At 34.3% G+C, this 17386-nt stretch overlaps 2 protein-coding genes and 1 long non-coding RNA gene across 6 annotated transcripts in view; 1 reads left to right on the forward strand and 2 right to left on the reverse strand.

Moving 5' to 3' along the window:
- LOC143230557 (lipoma-preferred partner homolog) overlaps window positions 1–3822 on the reverse strand; it is a 17615-nt gene extending 13793 nt beyond the window's left edge. Inside the window, exon 1 of one of the 2 annotated variants that reach the window (XM_076464323.1) lies at window positions 3663–3822. Coding sequence is in view for 1 of the 2 variants with exons in the window: in XM_076464322.1 (XP_076320437.1) it covers window positions 2710–2725 (16 nt within the window). In the remaining variant the exon portion in view is untranslated. Of the gene's footprint in view, window positions 1–2709; window positions 2741–3662 lie in introns of those variants that run through there. The other variant, XM_076464322.1, reaches the window with a different exon arrangement.
- Window positions 1174–17386, forward strand: part of LOC143230560 (uncharacterized) — a 21694-nt gene continuing 5481 nt past the window's right edge. Inside the window, exons 1-2 of one of the 3 annotated variants that reach the window (XR_013016511.1) lie at window positions 1174–1740; window positions 7071–7319. This is a non-coding gene — a long non-coding RNA (uncharacterized LOC143230560). Of the gene's footprint in view, window positions 1741–2989; window positions 3290–7070; window positions 7320–17386 lie in introns of those variants that run through there. The other 2 variants (XR_013016510.1, XR_013016509.1) reach the window with 2 other exon arrangements.
- Window positions 16572–17386, reverse strand: part of LOC143230558 (DNA fragmentation factor subunit alpha-like) — a 14411-nt gene continuing 13596 nt past the window's right edge. Inside the window, exon 6 of the mRNA XM_076464327.1 lies at window positions 16572–17375. Within this exon, the coding sequence (XP_076320442.1) occupies window positions 17063–17375 (313 nt within the window). The 3' untranslated portion in view covers window positions 16572–17062. The remainder of the gene's footprint in view (window positions 17376–17386) is intronic.

Here is a 17386-nt window from a genome sequence, read left to right on the forward strand (position 1 = left end):
CATTACGAAACTTTTCACTAACGCAAAATATTCAACTAGAAGCTTTATAACAATTCGGTTTTGTACCCCCCCCCCATACACACACACACACACACACATTTTCCACTTTCGCTCTATTTTCTTATCACTGTTTAGCAACTCAACGACGATCACAGTTATCATACGGCTATTCGCACAAGTTACCCCAGAAAACAGCTCAAAGGTCCAACTTAAGTTGATTCTCTCGAGTACCTTTAACTATTTATGAATTAGACGACACAGCAAAGCGAAAACTAAAGTCATACACATGTTTAAAATGCAGTTTTACTGGATCATAAGCGATTCAGGTTTGTATTTTGACTTACTACGCTCACTGAGATTTCCGACCCAAATAAAATGCAATTTCTACGAACTCAACAAATAAAAAAGTAAAACATTTCCCATTATCTACTTCCTACTTCGCATAATAAGAAATCATCCGAGCTATCTAAAATTAAACTTGTTATATCTTCTGACAATTTAAACACCACTACAGCACGACAGACCTTATTAATTGTTCATTATTGTTTTGTTTGTTTTGGAATTTCGCACAAAGCTACTCGAGGGCTATCTGTGCTAGCCGTCCATAATTTAGCAGTGTAAGACTAGAGGGAAGGCAGCTAGTCATCACCACCCACCGCCAACTCTTGGGCTACTCTTTTACCAACGAATAGTGGGATTGACCGAGACATTATAACGCCCCCACGGCTGAAAGGGCGAGCATGTTTGGCGCGACCGGGATGCGAACCCGCGACCCTCAGATTACGAGTCGTACGCCTTAACACGCTTGGAATTGTTCATTATGCGTTGCAATATTTAAGAAAGTGATAACTAATTTTGATAGAAATTTGTAGAAAACACCTCTCGCACAAATGTATTTAAATATGGAAGTCCCGAAACAACGTATTTATGACGTACAAATTATAAATTATGATGAAATGTTACTCTGCATAAATTTTATATAAACAGACGTACAAGTTCTCCGATAATTCTTGCAATGTAGTGTGTGCGTGTGTGTGCGTCCTGAAAATCGCAGTTATGATGAAATACTGGGCATAAATAAAGTGCTTCCTGGAATTTTATACCATTTTATTTTCTTTATACAAGTTTATTTGACATTTGGAATTTCGCCTAACTCAACTCCTTTCCCTTTGAAGGGGGAGGGTAGAATGTAATTTGGGAGTGTACGGCCCACTCTAGCATCCCCTTCGTGTCGGCCTTAGTCTAACTTATCTTTGCAGAATGAAACTGAAGTATGGTATAGAGAAGGCAGACAAATATTCCATATAAGGTTAGATATCACGACAGTTGCAAGACATCATGAGTAACGCTGTGACGCCACTCAATCTCATTTAGTTTTCTCGAACAACCGAAAAATAAACAAACAATCCCGTTTCAGCACAGCCAGAGTTGACGAAGACATGTTTATGCGACGTAACACTTCATTTACAAGCGCAATAATTACTGCTAATAACACGTATGTATTTAACATACTAATGGAAAGTGTCGAAATCATTACAGCCTGTCAAACTGTCAAGCAACTTTTTAGTTCATAAAATATTCCATTATTACAGAAACATGCAGTTATTAAAACTGATGTCTTAAATTCAGAATTGAAGTAGTCTTCCCAAGTAGTTTAAGTTCAATAAAAGAAAAATCATAATGCAACAGTTTTGGTAGTCTCAACTTACGCCGTTAGAGAGCCAATCAGGAGAGCAACTGGTATGTTAATTTATCTATTTTTTGTTTAACAGGACATAAAAAGATGCATCTTTAAGTACTATTTCCGAGTTACCCTGGCAAACTTTTTCATAGGCAGTTGAGACATCTTCTACAATCTTAAAAATTAAAATAATGCGAACATTAAAGAATAGCATATGGATTATTTGTATTAAGATATTAGTGGAAATGTTTATACACTTGGTTTGTTCTACATTTATTACATACAAGTAAAATTGAAGTATCCTATTTAACGCAATATCAATGTTCTAACAAGCCCCAATATCACATAATCACGAAACTGGCTAGTCCAAAGACCAAACCTAACGTCATGTACAAGTTTTCTGATCCAGCATCTCAAGAGGGTTAGGGCAATCGACTACCAATCTGAGGGTCGCTAGTTCAACATTGTTGTTCCGCCAACCATGCTCGCCCCTTTCAGGGGTGGGGGCGTTATAAGGTTACTATCAATTCCACTATTCGTTGGTAAAAAGAGTGGCCCACGAGTTGGCAATAATGACAAGTTGCCTTTTCTCTTGTCTTTCACTGCTAAATTAGGGACGGTGAGGCCACATAGCTCTCGTGTAGTTTTGCGCAAACTACAAACAAAACCACGAGTTTTGTTTGCTACCCGAAGGAAGGGTATAGTAAATAAAAAAATATTTTTCTTATCAGCATCAGGTTAATACTAACAATAACAACAACCATAGAGACAATATTAAGTGAGATGTCCATCTTATTTTAATTATTAAATTTCACTATTAATTACTATGATTAACTTATTAGTTACCAATGCAAACAAATATTTTGAACTATGTAATCACGCGTTTAAAGTCGAATGTGCAAACGTGAGGTTGTTTAGCGCCTCTGCATATACTAGAATTATTAAAATCGTTTCTCAAATACCACTTTACCCAGCGTTGTATTTCAACATGCTAAACAAAATACTAACATTTCTAAAATGATACTTACCAACAAACAAAGGCATGATATTGAATACACCAGTAAGCGCAATTTCGTTCGATTTGTAATAATACTGGTAACGTAAGTCCATTTACTTAAACGTTGGAAGTGATAGTTAATTAACTGGTTTACAATGCGATTAACGATACAAGTTACCGATCTGATAACGGATTAGTCTTTTTAATATTAAAAAAAAACAACTTTATTAAGGCCAAGTAGCTTTTGTAAACATTTTTAACACGATGTAGGGTGATTAATCAAGTTTGTTTTTTGTTATTGTTTTTAACAGTAACAGAACCAGATGACCATACACGAGCAAATTTGACCAAATCTACGAGACATTGGAAGTTCGGTTGTATTAAACTATAACCTGTATCACAGAATGCGAATCACCTAACTGTACCCAGGTTTGATTTAAAAACTTCCGTTATATGGAGATATTTGTTAAAACATTAGCAAAGACCTGCAATATTTTCAATTTCTTAAGTAGACGACGGAATGAGTCAGTTTACACGTTTACATGATTTTCTTTGAAATCTTTAATAAAAATTTATAAAACTATAATTTATATGTAATCTCCCTTAGTGTCACTTACTTGTGTAGTCAAGGGCCACGTCTACGATATCACGATAAAACACTGCAAGGGTTTAAAACAACACTAGAGTACAAGCCTATAGCTACCACAGCACTGAATTTTATAAAACAGTGATATATGTAAATCAGTCCCTATTAAGGAGACAGACGATAGTATCTTTAACTAGCCGAACTTCGGCTTAATAACAACGTGCGAGAAAATATCAAATAAAGTAACATTAATAATCGTTACCAAGAATAACATGCAGTTAGACGTTAATATTACCCAGCTACATTTGATATAAGAAAACACAGGTTAGTTGCTTATCTTACTCCTAACTTTAACGATATTCAGATATAAATTATCAAGCCATAACACACAATCCTACCATTAACGACGATATTAGCACGCTAGGCCACTAACATAAGGTCGTTCAAAAATACGTCCTTACGCCTAACAAACTTATAAACTTTACACAAACTGTCACTGTCACGTATTTAAATAAGGGTCAGTATTTCATCATACATAGGTTTTCCTAATTAGGCAAAACGAGCACGCCTACTATGTAGTCACGTGCTTCGCAACAGTCAAATCAAAAGAGTCAGGTTTCTTCTTTTATATGTGTAATAGTAAACTTTGTAACTTTTTCCACATAGAAATAGTAAAATCGAATGATTCATTATGAGTTATACTCACTACATTATATATATAAGTGTCTATGGTCGTATCTTGTTATTGTCATTACTTTGGGTATCTGCGCTAAAAATAAAGAGAAAGAGACGAAGTGACGAGCACTTTTACACACACACACACTTTAAAATAGAGGGCGTCAAAATTTCAAATCAACAGCTTAAACAAATTTTCTTGTACGAAATCCGAGATGGATTTTACAGGGCGAGCTATACCAGATACTAATAGTATCCGGTCACATTACGACAACAGTAGAAACAACATAAAAAGTATAATATTTAATAACTAAAGAGTTTAAAAGAGTTAGCATACTTGTGCAGGGAGGTACATAATATTAGTCCGTTTTTGGCCTTAATTCCATCGAATTAGTGAAAATCAGTATTTTTTGTAAACCAAGAATATTCATAGTCTGGTGGATAATCCAGTCGATAACCATATAGAACGAACATGTTCGATCTTGAGAATTAACTCTCATAATCCTCAGATTGCGAGTCGAGCATCCTAACCATCAGGTTCCATAATAGTAATTATAGTACTAAATTAACAACGAACTGTTCTTAAACACCATATATTGTTATAGTTTTCTACAATATCTTTTTAAGTAATAAATTATTTTAAATAACTAAGGACGCCTCTAATGATTTTTGTTATTCTTGCCCTGTTGGTTATACTAAATCTAGGGTTATTTGTTTGTTGTTGTTCATTTTAATTTCGCACAAAGGTACACAAGGGTTACCTACGCTAGCCGTCCCTAATTTAACAGTGTCAGTCTAGAGGGAAGACAGCTACTCATTACCACCTGCCCGGCATGGCTAGGTGGTTAAGGCGCTCGACTCGTGATCTGAGGGTCACAGATTCGAATCCCCGTCACACTAAACATGATAGTCGTTTCAGCTTTAGGGGATTTATATGTTACGGTCAATCCCATTACCTGTTGTTAAAAGAATATCCCAAGCTAAATTAGGGACGGCTAGCGCAGATAGCCCTCGTGTAGCTTTGCGCAAAAAACAAACATCACCACCTATTGTCACCACTTGGTTATACCAGGCCTAAAATATTACATCGTCAACGGAAAGACACTGGGTTAGTAATTATAAGTAAAAACGTATGTATTACAATATGTCAATCACACTATATCTGGTATATTCTTATAGCGAAGTCACATGGGGCTATCTGCTGAGACCACTGAGGGGAATCGAACCACTGATTTTGGAGTTGTAAATCCATAGACTTACCGCTGTAGTAGCAGAAAACTCAAGATGAAAACAATACCACGCTTTAACCTTTGGCCAGTGATATAATGTCACAAAAAATTAAATTAACCAATAACGAATCACTCGATAATTATTTAGGCATTGTGAGACAATACTAGGTTAAATTAACGCTAGTTTATTCAAAACTACTATGGTTTTCCTCTAGAGGGCTTTGTGTTCGTATCATGTTGAATAAATCAGAAAATTTTTTTTCACTACCAAATCAGGTGATACTCGAAAGGTATAAAGTCCGCCATTTTACAATCGGAATGGTAAATAGCAATGCTCAGATCACTGAGAAAGATGACGCAATAGATTATTTTATTTAATAAATTAAACAAATTGTATAACTGTGTGATTCAAGAAAAGTAATTTAGTTGTACGAATTATAAACAATCATTACATTTCTATATAAATATAACGCAATACAACTACGTAAAGGTACCAATATTTAAAAGAATGACATATATTTTTCAAAAATTCTGTCAAGAAAAAATTAGATGGGGAGTCCAACCCCCGCTCATGACCGTTCTCACGTCATCCTGTATCACCGTGTCAAGTTTGGTAGTAATTGATCAAGAAATGTGAATACGTATAAGAAACAAATACATACGCATACTGCCGTTTATTTAATATTGATACTGATTGTTCTTAACAGTTAGAGTAACCTTCTATACAATTTAAAACATCCTTAATTTTTAAAGATTTTAATGTCACCAAAGAGTAAACACATATTCCACGAGAGCTGTTATATAACTTTAAACAAAAACTGGCTCACAGAGAACACGAAAGTAAAAGGAATGACAGTATATTTTAATATACATAAATATATATATGAATATTACATATTATCTGACGTTAACAACAGAGAGATGCACTACTCTAAAAGTAGAATTACTTCATGAAAAGTTGTAAATTGGATGACAGACCAGGCTATACATTTATACCTCATCTAGCTAACTAGTGCACAAGAATTAATTAGTACAGTCATATGTGCACATCCTTAAATTCGTTATATGAATAGTGGGTTAGTCTATGAGTAAAAGACTTTTATACACCTTTCATATAATAACCCCTACAATACTATATGACGCTTATTCTGAGTGTTTTAGTATTTTTCTCCAGATTTACTAATGTTTGTTTGTGTTTGTTTTGAATTTCGAGCAAAGCTACGCGGGGGCTATCTGTGCTAGCCGTCCCTAATTTAGAAGTGAAAGACTATAGGGAAGGCAGCTAGTCATCACCACCCACTGCCAACTCTTGGGCTACTCATTTACCAACGAATAGTGAAATTGATCGTCACATTATAACGCCCCCACGGCTGAAAATGTATTATTTGATGTAAAGGGGACTCGAACTCGCGACCTTCGGATTACAAGTCGAATGCCTTTACCACCTGGCCATGCCGGGCCTTGTTTAGTAATGATGAGCTGAATTTTCAGAAAGTGATATAATTGGATAATAATTAGTGAATCAAAAGATTTTGTCAATCAACAGTTAATATCATAAAAATAATTTTATTAGTCTATAATATATTAATTTAAGCCCATTTTATTATTTTTCTATGGATATAATTTCGCAAGTTTGTCCATGAATTTATGAAACATTTTCCCAAAAAGCTAAAAGAATCGTAACAATATTATAGTGATTCGTGCTTGTTTTAATTAGCATTATTTATTCTCAACTAGAATCAATTAACCCATTATACGTCTATGTAGCTTACAGTTCTAAATACGTTTTTTTATTGTTAGTAAAAGAAACACTGTGGTGCAGTCCTTCCCACTACAAAGCAGAGTATGTATATATATATATTGTTACAAAATATTTATTTGCTGTTTATTATTATCGCGCAGAGCTACACGAGAACTATTTGAACTGGCTGTCCCATACTTTGGAGTGATAGATGACAACAAGTCAACACTACTTAACACCGACAAGTCAGTGGGCTTGTCTTATCAATGGAAAGGAAATTCGTTTCGACTGAATTAGTTACATCATAGATGACTAATAATTTTCGCTATTTTACCCTATGGTTATTGTATTACTGTATGTCGTGACGACTGTGTTTACAAAAATAGAGGTATTTAGGTGACTCGCTTCAGTACTATGTACTATTTGTGATTTATTTTGGGCAGAATAACAGTATTCCCACTATTAAGGCTTAGTGTAAGTTCAGTCTGATAAACAAAACATCACATATAATCCTTATATTTCCTTATAACATGCTGTATTTTTTGGACAATGTGATGTGATGGGTGAAACCCACTATTAGTTACAAAAAAAAGTAGTCCGAATTTTGGCGGTGGGTTACTGGTTGAATATTAGCATCAAATTTCCACCCCAACCTGTGGTTTGTACGTTTTTATTGTTTGTTTGTTTTTGAATTTCGCGCGAAGGTACTCGAGGGCTAACTGTGCTAGCCGTCCCTAATTTAAGTAGTGTAAAGCTATAGGGAAGGCAGCTAGTCATCACCATCCACCGCCAACTCTTGGGCTACTCTTTTATCAACGAATAGTGGGATTGACCGTCACACTATAAACCCACCATACCTTAAAAAGTAAGTATGTTTGATATGACGGGGATTCGAACTCACGACTCTCAGAATATGAGCGAGCGCTCTAACCATCTGGCCGTGCCGGGCCCTAAGTAGCAAGAGTACTGGATTTGAGGGTTGGTTTCTTTTCTTGCCACTTGTTCTTCGGGTTTAATTATCATCACACACGACACACTTCTAGTACTCTTTCCTGCCATTTTAATGAAAAACTGTACGAAAGAAACCAGTCTTCATTACCATTTAGATAATTCTGTGTGTCTTTAGTGGTGAAAAATACCTTTAGCTGTTTAGATGTCTTCACTACCATTTAGAGAGTTTTGTGTGTCTTTAGTGGTGAAAAATACCTTTATTTTGTTACATTTTCTTTACTTATTTCTTTTACCAAAGTGTGAATTAATAGATGTATAAGTGTTATTTCTTATTACAGAAACGTCGACAACAACCACTAAAGTTAATTGAAGACATTTACTTGAACAGCACAGGTTATATTTGCATTCAAATATTAAGACATCTACAAGAACCAATTGTATTATGGATTGTATCTCAGAACGGCTGGTATGGGTATTAACACTCTTACTGATAAGCAGAGAACAACGTTTCAACCTGAAGATGACCTAGGAAGGTCGAAACGTTGTTCTCTGCTTATCAATAAAAGTGTTACCGCCCATATCAGCTGTTCTGAGATACATTTTAATTTCAACTGGGTTTCTCGTCATCAAGAATTACCTACAGTCAATGTTTATGCCAACTAATTATCATTTTCTATCTTTTTGAACACTCTTATTTTATTTATTCGTATGAATCGCTGAACAGTTACTCCTTTTTTCGAGTTTGAAATGCTACTAATACGACAAAGAAATATAAGATGCAGATTATGTAGCCACATTATAAAAATTCATATTAAGACTAGTGTTTCACAATTAAACTGCGACACAAACAAACATATATCTCAAGCAACAGGTCACTGGTAAACAAATGTAACATGGGTGTCTCTTATTTTGGTCAAAACGTATATTATTACTGATTGAGTAAGAATTCTATTTTGATGATTTAAAGCTACATTTATCAATCTCTCATTTAATTAATTATATGTTTATGTTACTCTCAGGTGCGCTGTTTCCTTAAGAGTAATATTGTATGTGCTACAAGGCAACAGAAAGTATAGTGAATAGTAAATCTCATTTTTTCTAACTTTGAAGAAACGGCCCGGCAAGGCCAGGTGGCTATGACGCTTGACTCGTAATCTGAGAGTAGCGGATTTGAATTCCTATCACACTAAACATGCTTGCTCTTTCAGCCGTGGGGGCGTTATAATATGACAGTCAATCCCACTATTCGTTGGTAAAAGAGTAGCCCAAGAGTTGGCAGTGAGTGGTGATGACTAACTGCCTTCCGTCTAGGCTTACACTGCTAAATTAAGGACGGTTAGCGCATATAGCCCTCGAATAGTTTTACGCGAAATTCATAGAAAAAACCAAAAACAAATAAACAGTACTTTGAATAGAGCCCTCAGTAAGTCTGCGGGTTTAAAACGCTGAAAACTGGATTTCGATACCTGTCGTAGAGTAGCAACATAGGTAACCTTACGTATGGGTTTGTGGTTGACTACAAGTTAACTCTGTATTAGCTCAAAATACTAAAATAACGACACAGGAGTGATATGAGAAACGTACGACAAAAAAAAAAGCTCTCTTGTGATTGATTTTAGATAGGCCTTGTTGCCTTTCCAAAGTCTTCCTGAGCTTTTCTTAACTATGCTCAAGCTCTACAGTGGCGCTGCGCTATGTTTGCAGACTTATAACATTATGAAGGAGGTTTCAATACCATTGGAGGACAGAGCACAGATGGCCTTTTATGGAACATTAGGCTTAACAACAAACAAACTGTACTTTAAACAAAAAGAGAGATATTTGTAATGAATGAACCTTAAAAACTGAAGTGGTATTTTAAGTTTTGGAAATCACATTCTACTTAGTAGATCTATGAGAACACCATCTCTTCTTCTTGGTTGCTCTAGGTCTGTTTGTTAGATGGTGAGAGTCAATGATTGTCCCGCCTTCCTTCCTTGACAGTTGGTTCATCAAACGGTGTAGTGTATACAAATACCGTTTTCAATACTCTTGTAATTCATTAATATAATGATAAGATTCTGTGCAAGCCGTAGGTGGCGTGTTGTTGTATTTATAATAAATATTAATAGGGGAGAGTAACTTAAGACTACTTTTGTCATGTATGTGACGTATAAGTAAACTTAGGACTACTTTCATTATGTATATAGTAAAGGTGTAAAGATAAACTTAGGACTGCTTTCGTGATATATATGTGTTAGCGGTCTAATTCGCGTAATAACTCGTCTTCATCCCAAATTTTCTGGAAGTAATTTAGTGAGCTGCGTGCGAGTCTATCAGTTATTGGCTGTAAATCTGTATTAAACATCTGACGATATAGATTTGTGATTTTTATACTTGAAGGTAGATGTGTCTCTTGGTTTTAGTTGATTTGGTGAGTAGTAATAATTGGGTTTTGGTATCATTTACTTTTTTTCTATACTGTTCACAATAATCGACTATTCTACTTAATTGGGTTGAATTTTCGAGAGGGTAGAACTCTTCCAGAATGGCAAATTGGGATGCGAAGCTGAAGTCTGGATCCATTAGAGTCATGGTGTTGACAACCCCTACCTGTCACAAGAGTAAAATATTGAACCAAAATAAAAAATAAAAAACAACAACAAGAAATTATGTTAAAAAGAGAACTGTGTAAACCTTGCTTATCCAAAGTTTACGAAACCAAAGGTTACATTAAATTGAACCTCATATCTGCGTCTTGTGATGCTTTAAAATAAACTTTTAATGTTTGTTTCTTTCACGAGCAAAAGTTGGACCGACTGGAAAATTAAACATAAAAATAGCGAAAGTTCTTTTCATATCAACTTATGTTCAGTATTAATGGATCTCTACTTTAAATTAATTTTTCTGTATGAGGCGCCTCTACGTGAAATGTTATAAATGTTTAACGTACACTGTTATGTTACATTTTTACAACTTAGCTTTTATTGTACTTTGAGAGATTATTTATAAAAACTAAATGTACTTCACAGGGTCCTTGAAAGTGTTCTGTTTTAAAAACCAAAATTAATTAACGTTGCAGTTTTTACTGCAACGTTAAGCATCCCTTATAAGATATTATTTTAGTGTCTACTGACTGACTGACTGACGGACGAAATATTACTGTATAATGATACGAGTGTTTAAAACAGGTGACCCCTACAAATGGCTCGGCATGGCCACGTGGTTAATGCACTCGACTCGTAATTTGAGGGTCACGGGTTCGAATCCCCGTAACACCAAACATACTCATTCTTTCAGCCGTGGGAACGTTATAATGTGACGGTTAATCCCATTTTTTCTTGGTAAAAGAGTAGCTCAAGAGTTAGCGGTGGATGATGATGACTAGCTACCTTCCCTCTAATCTTACCCTACTAAATTAAGGACGGCTGGCGCAGATAGCCCTCGTGTAGCTTTGCGCGAAATTCAAAAGAAACTAAACTCCAACAAACCGCTTTAGGCCCCCTTTCGGGAAGAACAGAATGACTTGATGTAAATCGGTCCGATAATATTAACTATTGTTCAAAAGTTCTTAAATATCGTTTATTTAAAATAAGAGCGTTTTTATCGTCATAATGTTATATTCTTTAAATTTGAAGAAAGTAGTTGAATAAATTGTACTTACAATTACTCACTTAGTGCTAATTATGTTAACATTTCTTCGAGCACGTGATTAAGAATTATAACTAAAGTTAAGGGTGCTCCAAAGAAATGTGTTCTCAAGTATCAGTCAACCAAGTTACACAAACAAGTGTTTACTCACAAATACTCAACATAACCCCATGATAACAACTACAAAAACTTTTTTATTTTTGAATAACAAAAATATTCAAAATCAAGAAAACTGTATCGACCTAGTTTTTCCTATAGTCAAAAAATGTTCCGAATTTATCATCCCGAATAGACTACCGCAACTCACGAATTCACTTGTAGCATAAAAAGCTCGATGCAAGACAACAACACACAGAGTTAATACAATAAACAGCGTATCTACGACTTAGTCTTACTAAGCACCTGGATCAGAAAATCTCGAACTGTGTGTGGAGCTAATGTCCTTGGTAGACAGTACAATTAATAAAGAAAATCATAAAGTTTGTAATAAGCCCTATCTGAGATTCCCACTTACATATACACACTACTATCCTCACTCACTATGCTTACATAGACTTATCAGCACCTTTTCTCTTAGAATTGACAAAAATGATACTACATATTTTTCAGTCGTGCCAGAAAAACAAAAGCGAAAAAACAAGGAATAGCATTCTTCGCATTAATTGGCAAGTGTTAAATATATGAATTTTTGTTACTGGATTTTTTACATTTTTAAAATTAGGTCTGGATTTGTAATTTAAAAAAAATTAGACAAAAAGGTGCTACGTGAGCCAGAAAGGTGTGAAAACCCCTGACCTAGATTATGACACCATAAGCGTATTCAAGTTTGTTAATGTAACCTAGTGGAAAATGACGTTTGCTAATGGAGCTTTATCAGTATCAGACATTAATAATAATAAAAATGACTAAATTTTTAATTTTGTTACTGTTTTGGAGAAAAAGGATAAAAGTTCAGCGCGGAAATCAGTGAAAAAAACAGAAAATAAGAAAGTGGACAATGCTGTTTACATGCGTTACTTTTTGTTTACGAAAGCGGTCACTTCGACCAGTTAATTTCACGCCTGTTATTTGTGAAAAGGCTAAAAATTGGAGATCCAGAATTCAAGGCAAGCTCAGGATGGCTAAGAAATTAAGTTATAATATGATACACGTGTACTGGAAATTCAGGGTGAAATATTTTCATTGAACTCTTCAGAAGTTGATAATTCTGTGAACAAACCATTAAACGTTAATTCAAAAGAAATGCATGGTACTGACTACATCTATAATGCAGATGAAACTAATTTGAACTGAAAAACATTTCAAAACAAGTCGCTGGTATCATGAGGAGAAGCAACTGTGTCGGGTTATAAAATGTGTAACAAGGCGATTTTGTGGAAATCACAAGCTACCTTTGATACTCATCAGGAACTATGTGATTTTTAATAATGTCCAATTATCCTGACCGTCTTGGCCTCAATTAATCCAGATAATCGACACTCTACTGCGCATCTACCGTTTAAATATAAATTTAACCCTTTCTATTTTAACTATTATCTGTGCTACTGAGGAACTATTAAAGCGTGATATAAAAACTCTTTCAATGTTTTCAAGTTTTATCTCTAGATCATAGATACATATATAATACTCTTATATACCTATAACACTAAAAACATTACTACAAAAAAATGACGGTACTTTTTTTTTTCTAAATTTCGTCGCAAGGGTTCTGGGACCAGAAAAATATGGCAAACATTTTATATTTTATTCGATTATTATATATTTCAGGAACGACCCTATAAACAGCGCATCTGTGAAAAAAAACCCCAAAACTTATCAACGTACGCCAATATATATGTCTCTACTGGAAATGGATATACACTAGGAATTTTTTCCACCATTTCCCTTATACTTGGCACGGCATGGCCAGGTAGTTAGGGCACTAGACTCGTAATCCTCGTGATACCAAACATGCTCGCCCTTTCAGCCGTTGGGGTGTTATAATGTGACGGTCAATTCCATTATTCGTTGGTAAAAGAGTAGCCCAAGAATTGGCCGTGGGTGGTGATGACTAGCTCCCTTCCCTCTGGTCTTGCACTGCTAAATTAGGGACGACTAGCGCAGATAACCCTCGTGTAGCTTTCGCGAAATTCAGAATAAACGCTTCTCCCTACATGCATATTTCGTGTAAACGTCACGGTAAACGTTTTTTGCAAGCGCCTTAACCTTAAAATATCTAATCCGTAATAGCGCATCTAAAGTGATTTTCCAATAGAACAACAAAAGAAAAATCAGTTAGTGTTCGCTGAATTTCGCATAAAGCTGGCCAAGGACTTACTGCGCTTTAATCGAATTGCGACGCTGTCATTCATAATATATCTATACCACCAAAATACAAAGCAGTAAAGAACTACGAGCCATAGACGCACAGTTCAGTTCGCTAGCAGCTACTCTGCCTTAGGGAACATCATATAATTAACAGTTTTTACATAACGTCCATTTTCACGCACTGTTTAGAAAAATGTTTAAAAAGTTAATAGGTGTACGGACTTCCACCGATTGTTCTATAGTTAATTTTCACTTTGTCTCCTGTATTTAAGTTGTACAGTAAAACCAATACAAAAATATCAATACTAGGACAAAAGTTCTAGAATGGTACTGTTGTTAAACAGTCCAGAAATAAATGTCTCGTATTATTTCATAAACAAGTGTTATTAATGGCGATATCATTGAAACTTAAAATATTACTAATATTGGACAACATATAGATTATTTTTACTGTTTTATTTTTACATTCAGAAGAATTGAGTAATTCTGTCCAATAGAAATACCGCTTAAATCTCTGTATCTCAAGACGGCTGGAATAGGTATTAAAACTTTTATTAAAATAAAGTTTCAAACTCTTTTTGCTAACGTGAAAATGACCTAAGAAGGTTAAAACGTTGTTTTCCATTTTATTTTAATAAAAATTTTGATACCCGTACCAGCCGTCTCGAGACACATTTTTACTTGAAGTGTCTTTCCCGTCATCACGAATTACTTCAGCACGTTTACGTCTTTATTAAATTGGTTTTACAAAACGGTTATTACTCACTTGGTTTTTCTTATCGAACTAAGTTCTTTGTTTTTTATGTTCTAAAATTCTAAGGTAGAAAAATAATTGGCCAAAATAATTTTATAAAAAAAAATTAAACCAGATACAAAAATGCTCTTTAATTCACATTTCTACACGAACGACAAATATGTCAAAAAATAAAATGTTTTATTGAGATATGTAGTTGCGTCTCCTACAAACAAATGAATTCTATCCTTATTCTGATCTTTCTGAATTTGACTTTATGGTCCATTTCACAACTTATTATCTGATTAGATGTTTATAGGTAAATAAATATAAAAAGCATACTTCTTTGAACACTAGATGGCAATGATTAACAAGTGACAGGTTTCTGAATTCACTTAAACATCAAATATTTATTAAATGATAAAAATAACAAAACGTAAATAATTACAGTACCAAACTTATGTAGAGATGGTAAAATAACATTTTAACAGTTACGGTATTGAGCTTATATAAAGATAAAACAACATAACATTTTAACAGTTACAGTATCAAACTTACGTAAAGACGTTAAAATAGAAAGAAATTTCGAGAATTACAGTATCCATACATATGTCCACATACTGATTTAATTAATAAGTAATAAATAATATTTTTTTCTGTTAAATTTTTCAACCAGTTTTAACTCTGTAAGGGCAGTACAAATACGAAACATTTTGTTTGTTTTTGAATTTCGCGCAAAGCTACTCGAGGGCTATCTTCGGTAGCCGTCCCTAATTTTGCAGTGTAAGACTAGAGAAAAGGCAGCTAGTCAGTACCACCCACCGCCAACTGTTGGGCTACTCTTTTACCAACGAATAGTGGGATTGACCGTCACATTATAACGCCCTCACGACTGAAAGGGCGAGCATGTTTGGCGCGACCGGGATGCGAACCCGCGACCCTCAGATTACGAGTCGTACGCCTTAACACGCTTATTGTTCATTATGCGTTGCAATATTTAAGAAAGTGATAACTAATTTTCATAGAAATTTGTAGAAAACACCTCTCGCACAAATGTATTTAAATATGGAAGTTACAAGGAACCCCTTTTTCAAACTTTTGAGAGTTTATCAAGGAAATGAGCCCCCGCTAGTACAGCGGTAAGCCTATGGATTTACAACACTAAAATCAGAGGTTCGATTCCCCTCGGTGGACTCAGCAGCTAGCCCGATGTAGCTTTGATATAAGAAAACACACAAAGAAAATGTTGTAGGTCACTACGCCAAGCACTATGAGAAGAGACTTTTTAAGCCTAGCAACATCGTATACTTACACGTTGGACGATACTGTCATCTGCCTCAAGGAAGAACTATAGTATGATATATGTTTGGTTATTTTTTAATATTAGGCGATGCTTACATTTGCTAAAAAGTAGGCACTATTGTCTGATAATATGCATAATGAGATAGTCTTGTGTTAGGTTATTTTGGTATCTGCCATAAAAAAAAATGAAGACAGTTAATTTCTCATTTGGAAAATTGAATTTTTTAAAGTTTTGTGTATGTATATAGTGAATATTCTAATCATAGGTTTATGTAATGTTCTTTAAATGCTGCTACATTTCTATATAACATCACAGAATCGAAATCACACAGAAAAACTAGATTCTCTAAACGACAGCAATAAGAGTAACAACTAATACAGCATAGGCTAATAAAGATTAAATAGATCCCTGTTGAGTGCTCTTTCAAATCACTAGACTTGAGGCTACTCTGATCAAAAACACTTCAACATGGATTTATTTCAATCAGAAATTATAAAAATTTCTAAAATCCTAATTTAGATTTATCTAGGATAAGGAAAGTTCTTGAAACAAAATACTGTTAAGAAATAAGGTACCTGAATGTGAGAGTTTTTAAGACAATCTTCAGATTAAGCTGTACTGATGGAGATATTATGAAAAAAAGTACTTTTTTCATGTATTAGAAAACATGTTACACACATACATTTTGCAATAAAAATATCCAGGATTAAAAAGGAAGAAAAGCAAACTGCAACAATAAACATGTGTTGTTTACTTTATTACTGTCTTATAGTTTAGGATGTTTAAAAGTTTTCCTTTTGCAATCAAAGTTTATTTTCATGGATCAGAGAAAATTAACCTCAATATTTCTTACCTGTTAAAACAAATGTTGGCTCAAAACTACTGAAAAAAAAACAACTGTATTGCACTAAACAGCTCAAATATTACTTTTAGTCAATGAATCATAGTGGAATAAAAGATAAAAGGTTATTTCTATTCAATCTGTTTCACCAAATCAATAAATATAAAAGATATTTCACAATACAAATTTGAAAATAAATGCTAAAAAGAACAATAACATTACATTTCTTTGAAATTAAGACAAAAAAAACACAAAAGTTGGAATCCTAATATTACAGTAAATTTATGTGATAAACAAGAATTGGTGGTAGATGTTTATATATATATATATATATGGGCTTCTTTATTTATTAGTCCTAGTGGTAACAAATATATATACAAACACACTTTTAAAAATATTTTTTTTTCTCTTTTTTTGATGATGAAGCTGATGTTACATATTTTCTCTTTTTTTCTATTTTTGGACTTGTTTCATTATTTCTGTTTGATGCCTTTCGTCTGACCTGATGCACAGTTTCATCACATTGTGACGTTGCATACTTAGTACAGCTTCGTGTTTGCACTTTGGTTTCCTCTACATTTTTGGGGTCTACCTTCCTTGTTGATCCACTTCCATATTCTCGTTGCTGCCATGTTCTTATTATATTTAAAGAATCAAATAATTTAGGTTCTGAAGTAGACTGGACAATGGATTCAGTCTGACTGCAAGAGAA

Source organism: Tachypleus tridentatus, chromosome 10 (assembly GCF_004210375.1).
Source record: "Tachypleus tridentatus isolate NWPU-2018 chromosome 10, ASM421037v1, whole genome shotgun sequence".
In the NCBI taxonomy this organism is placed as follows: Eukaryota; Metazoa; Arthropoda; class Merostomata; order Xiphosura; family Limulidae; genus Tachypleus; species Tachypleus tridentatus.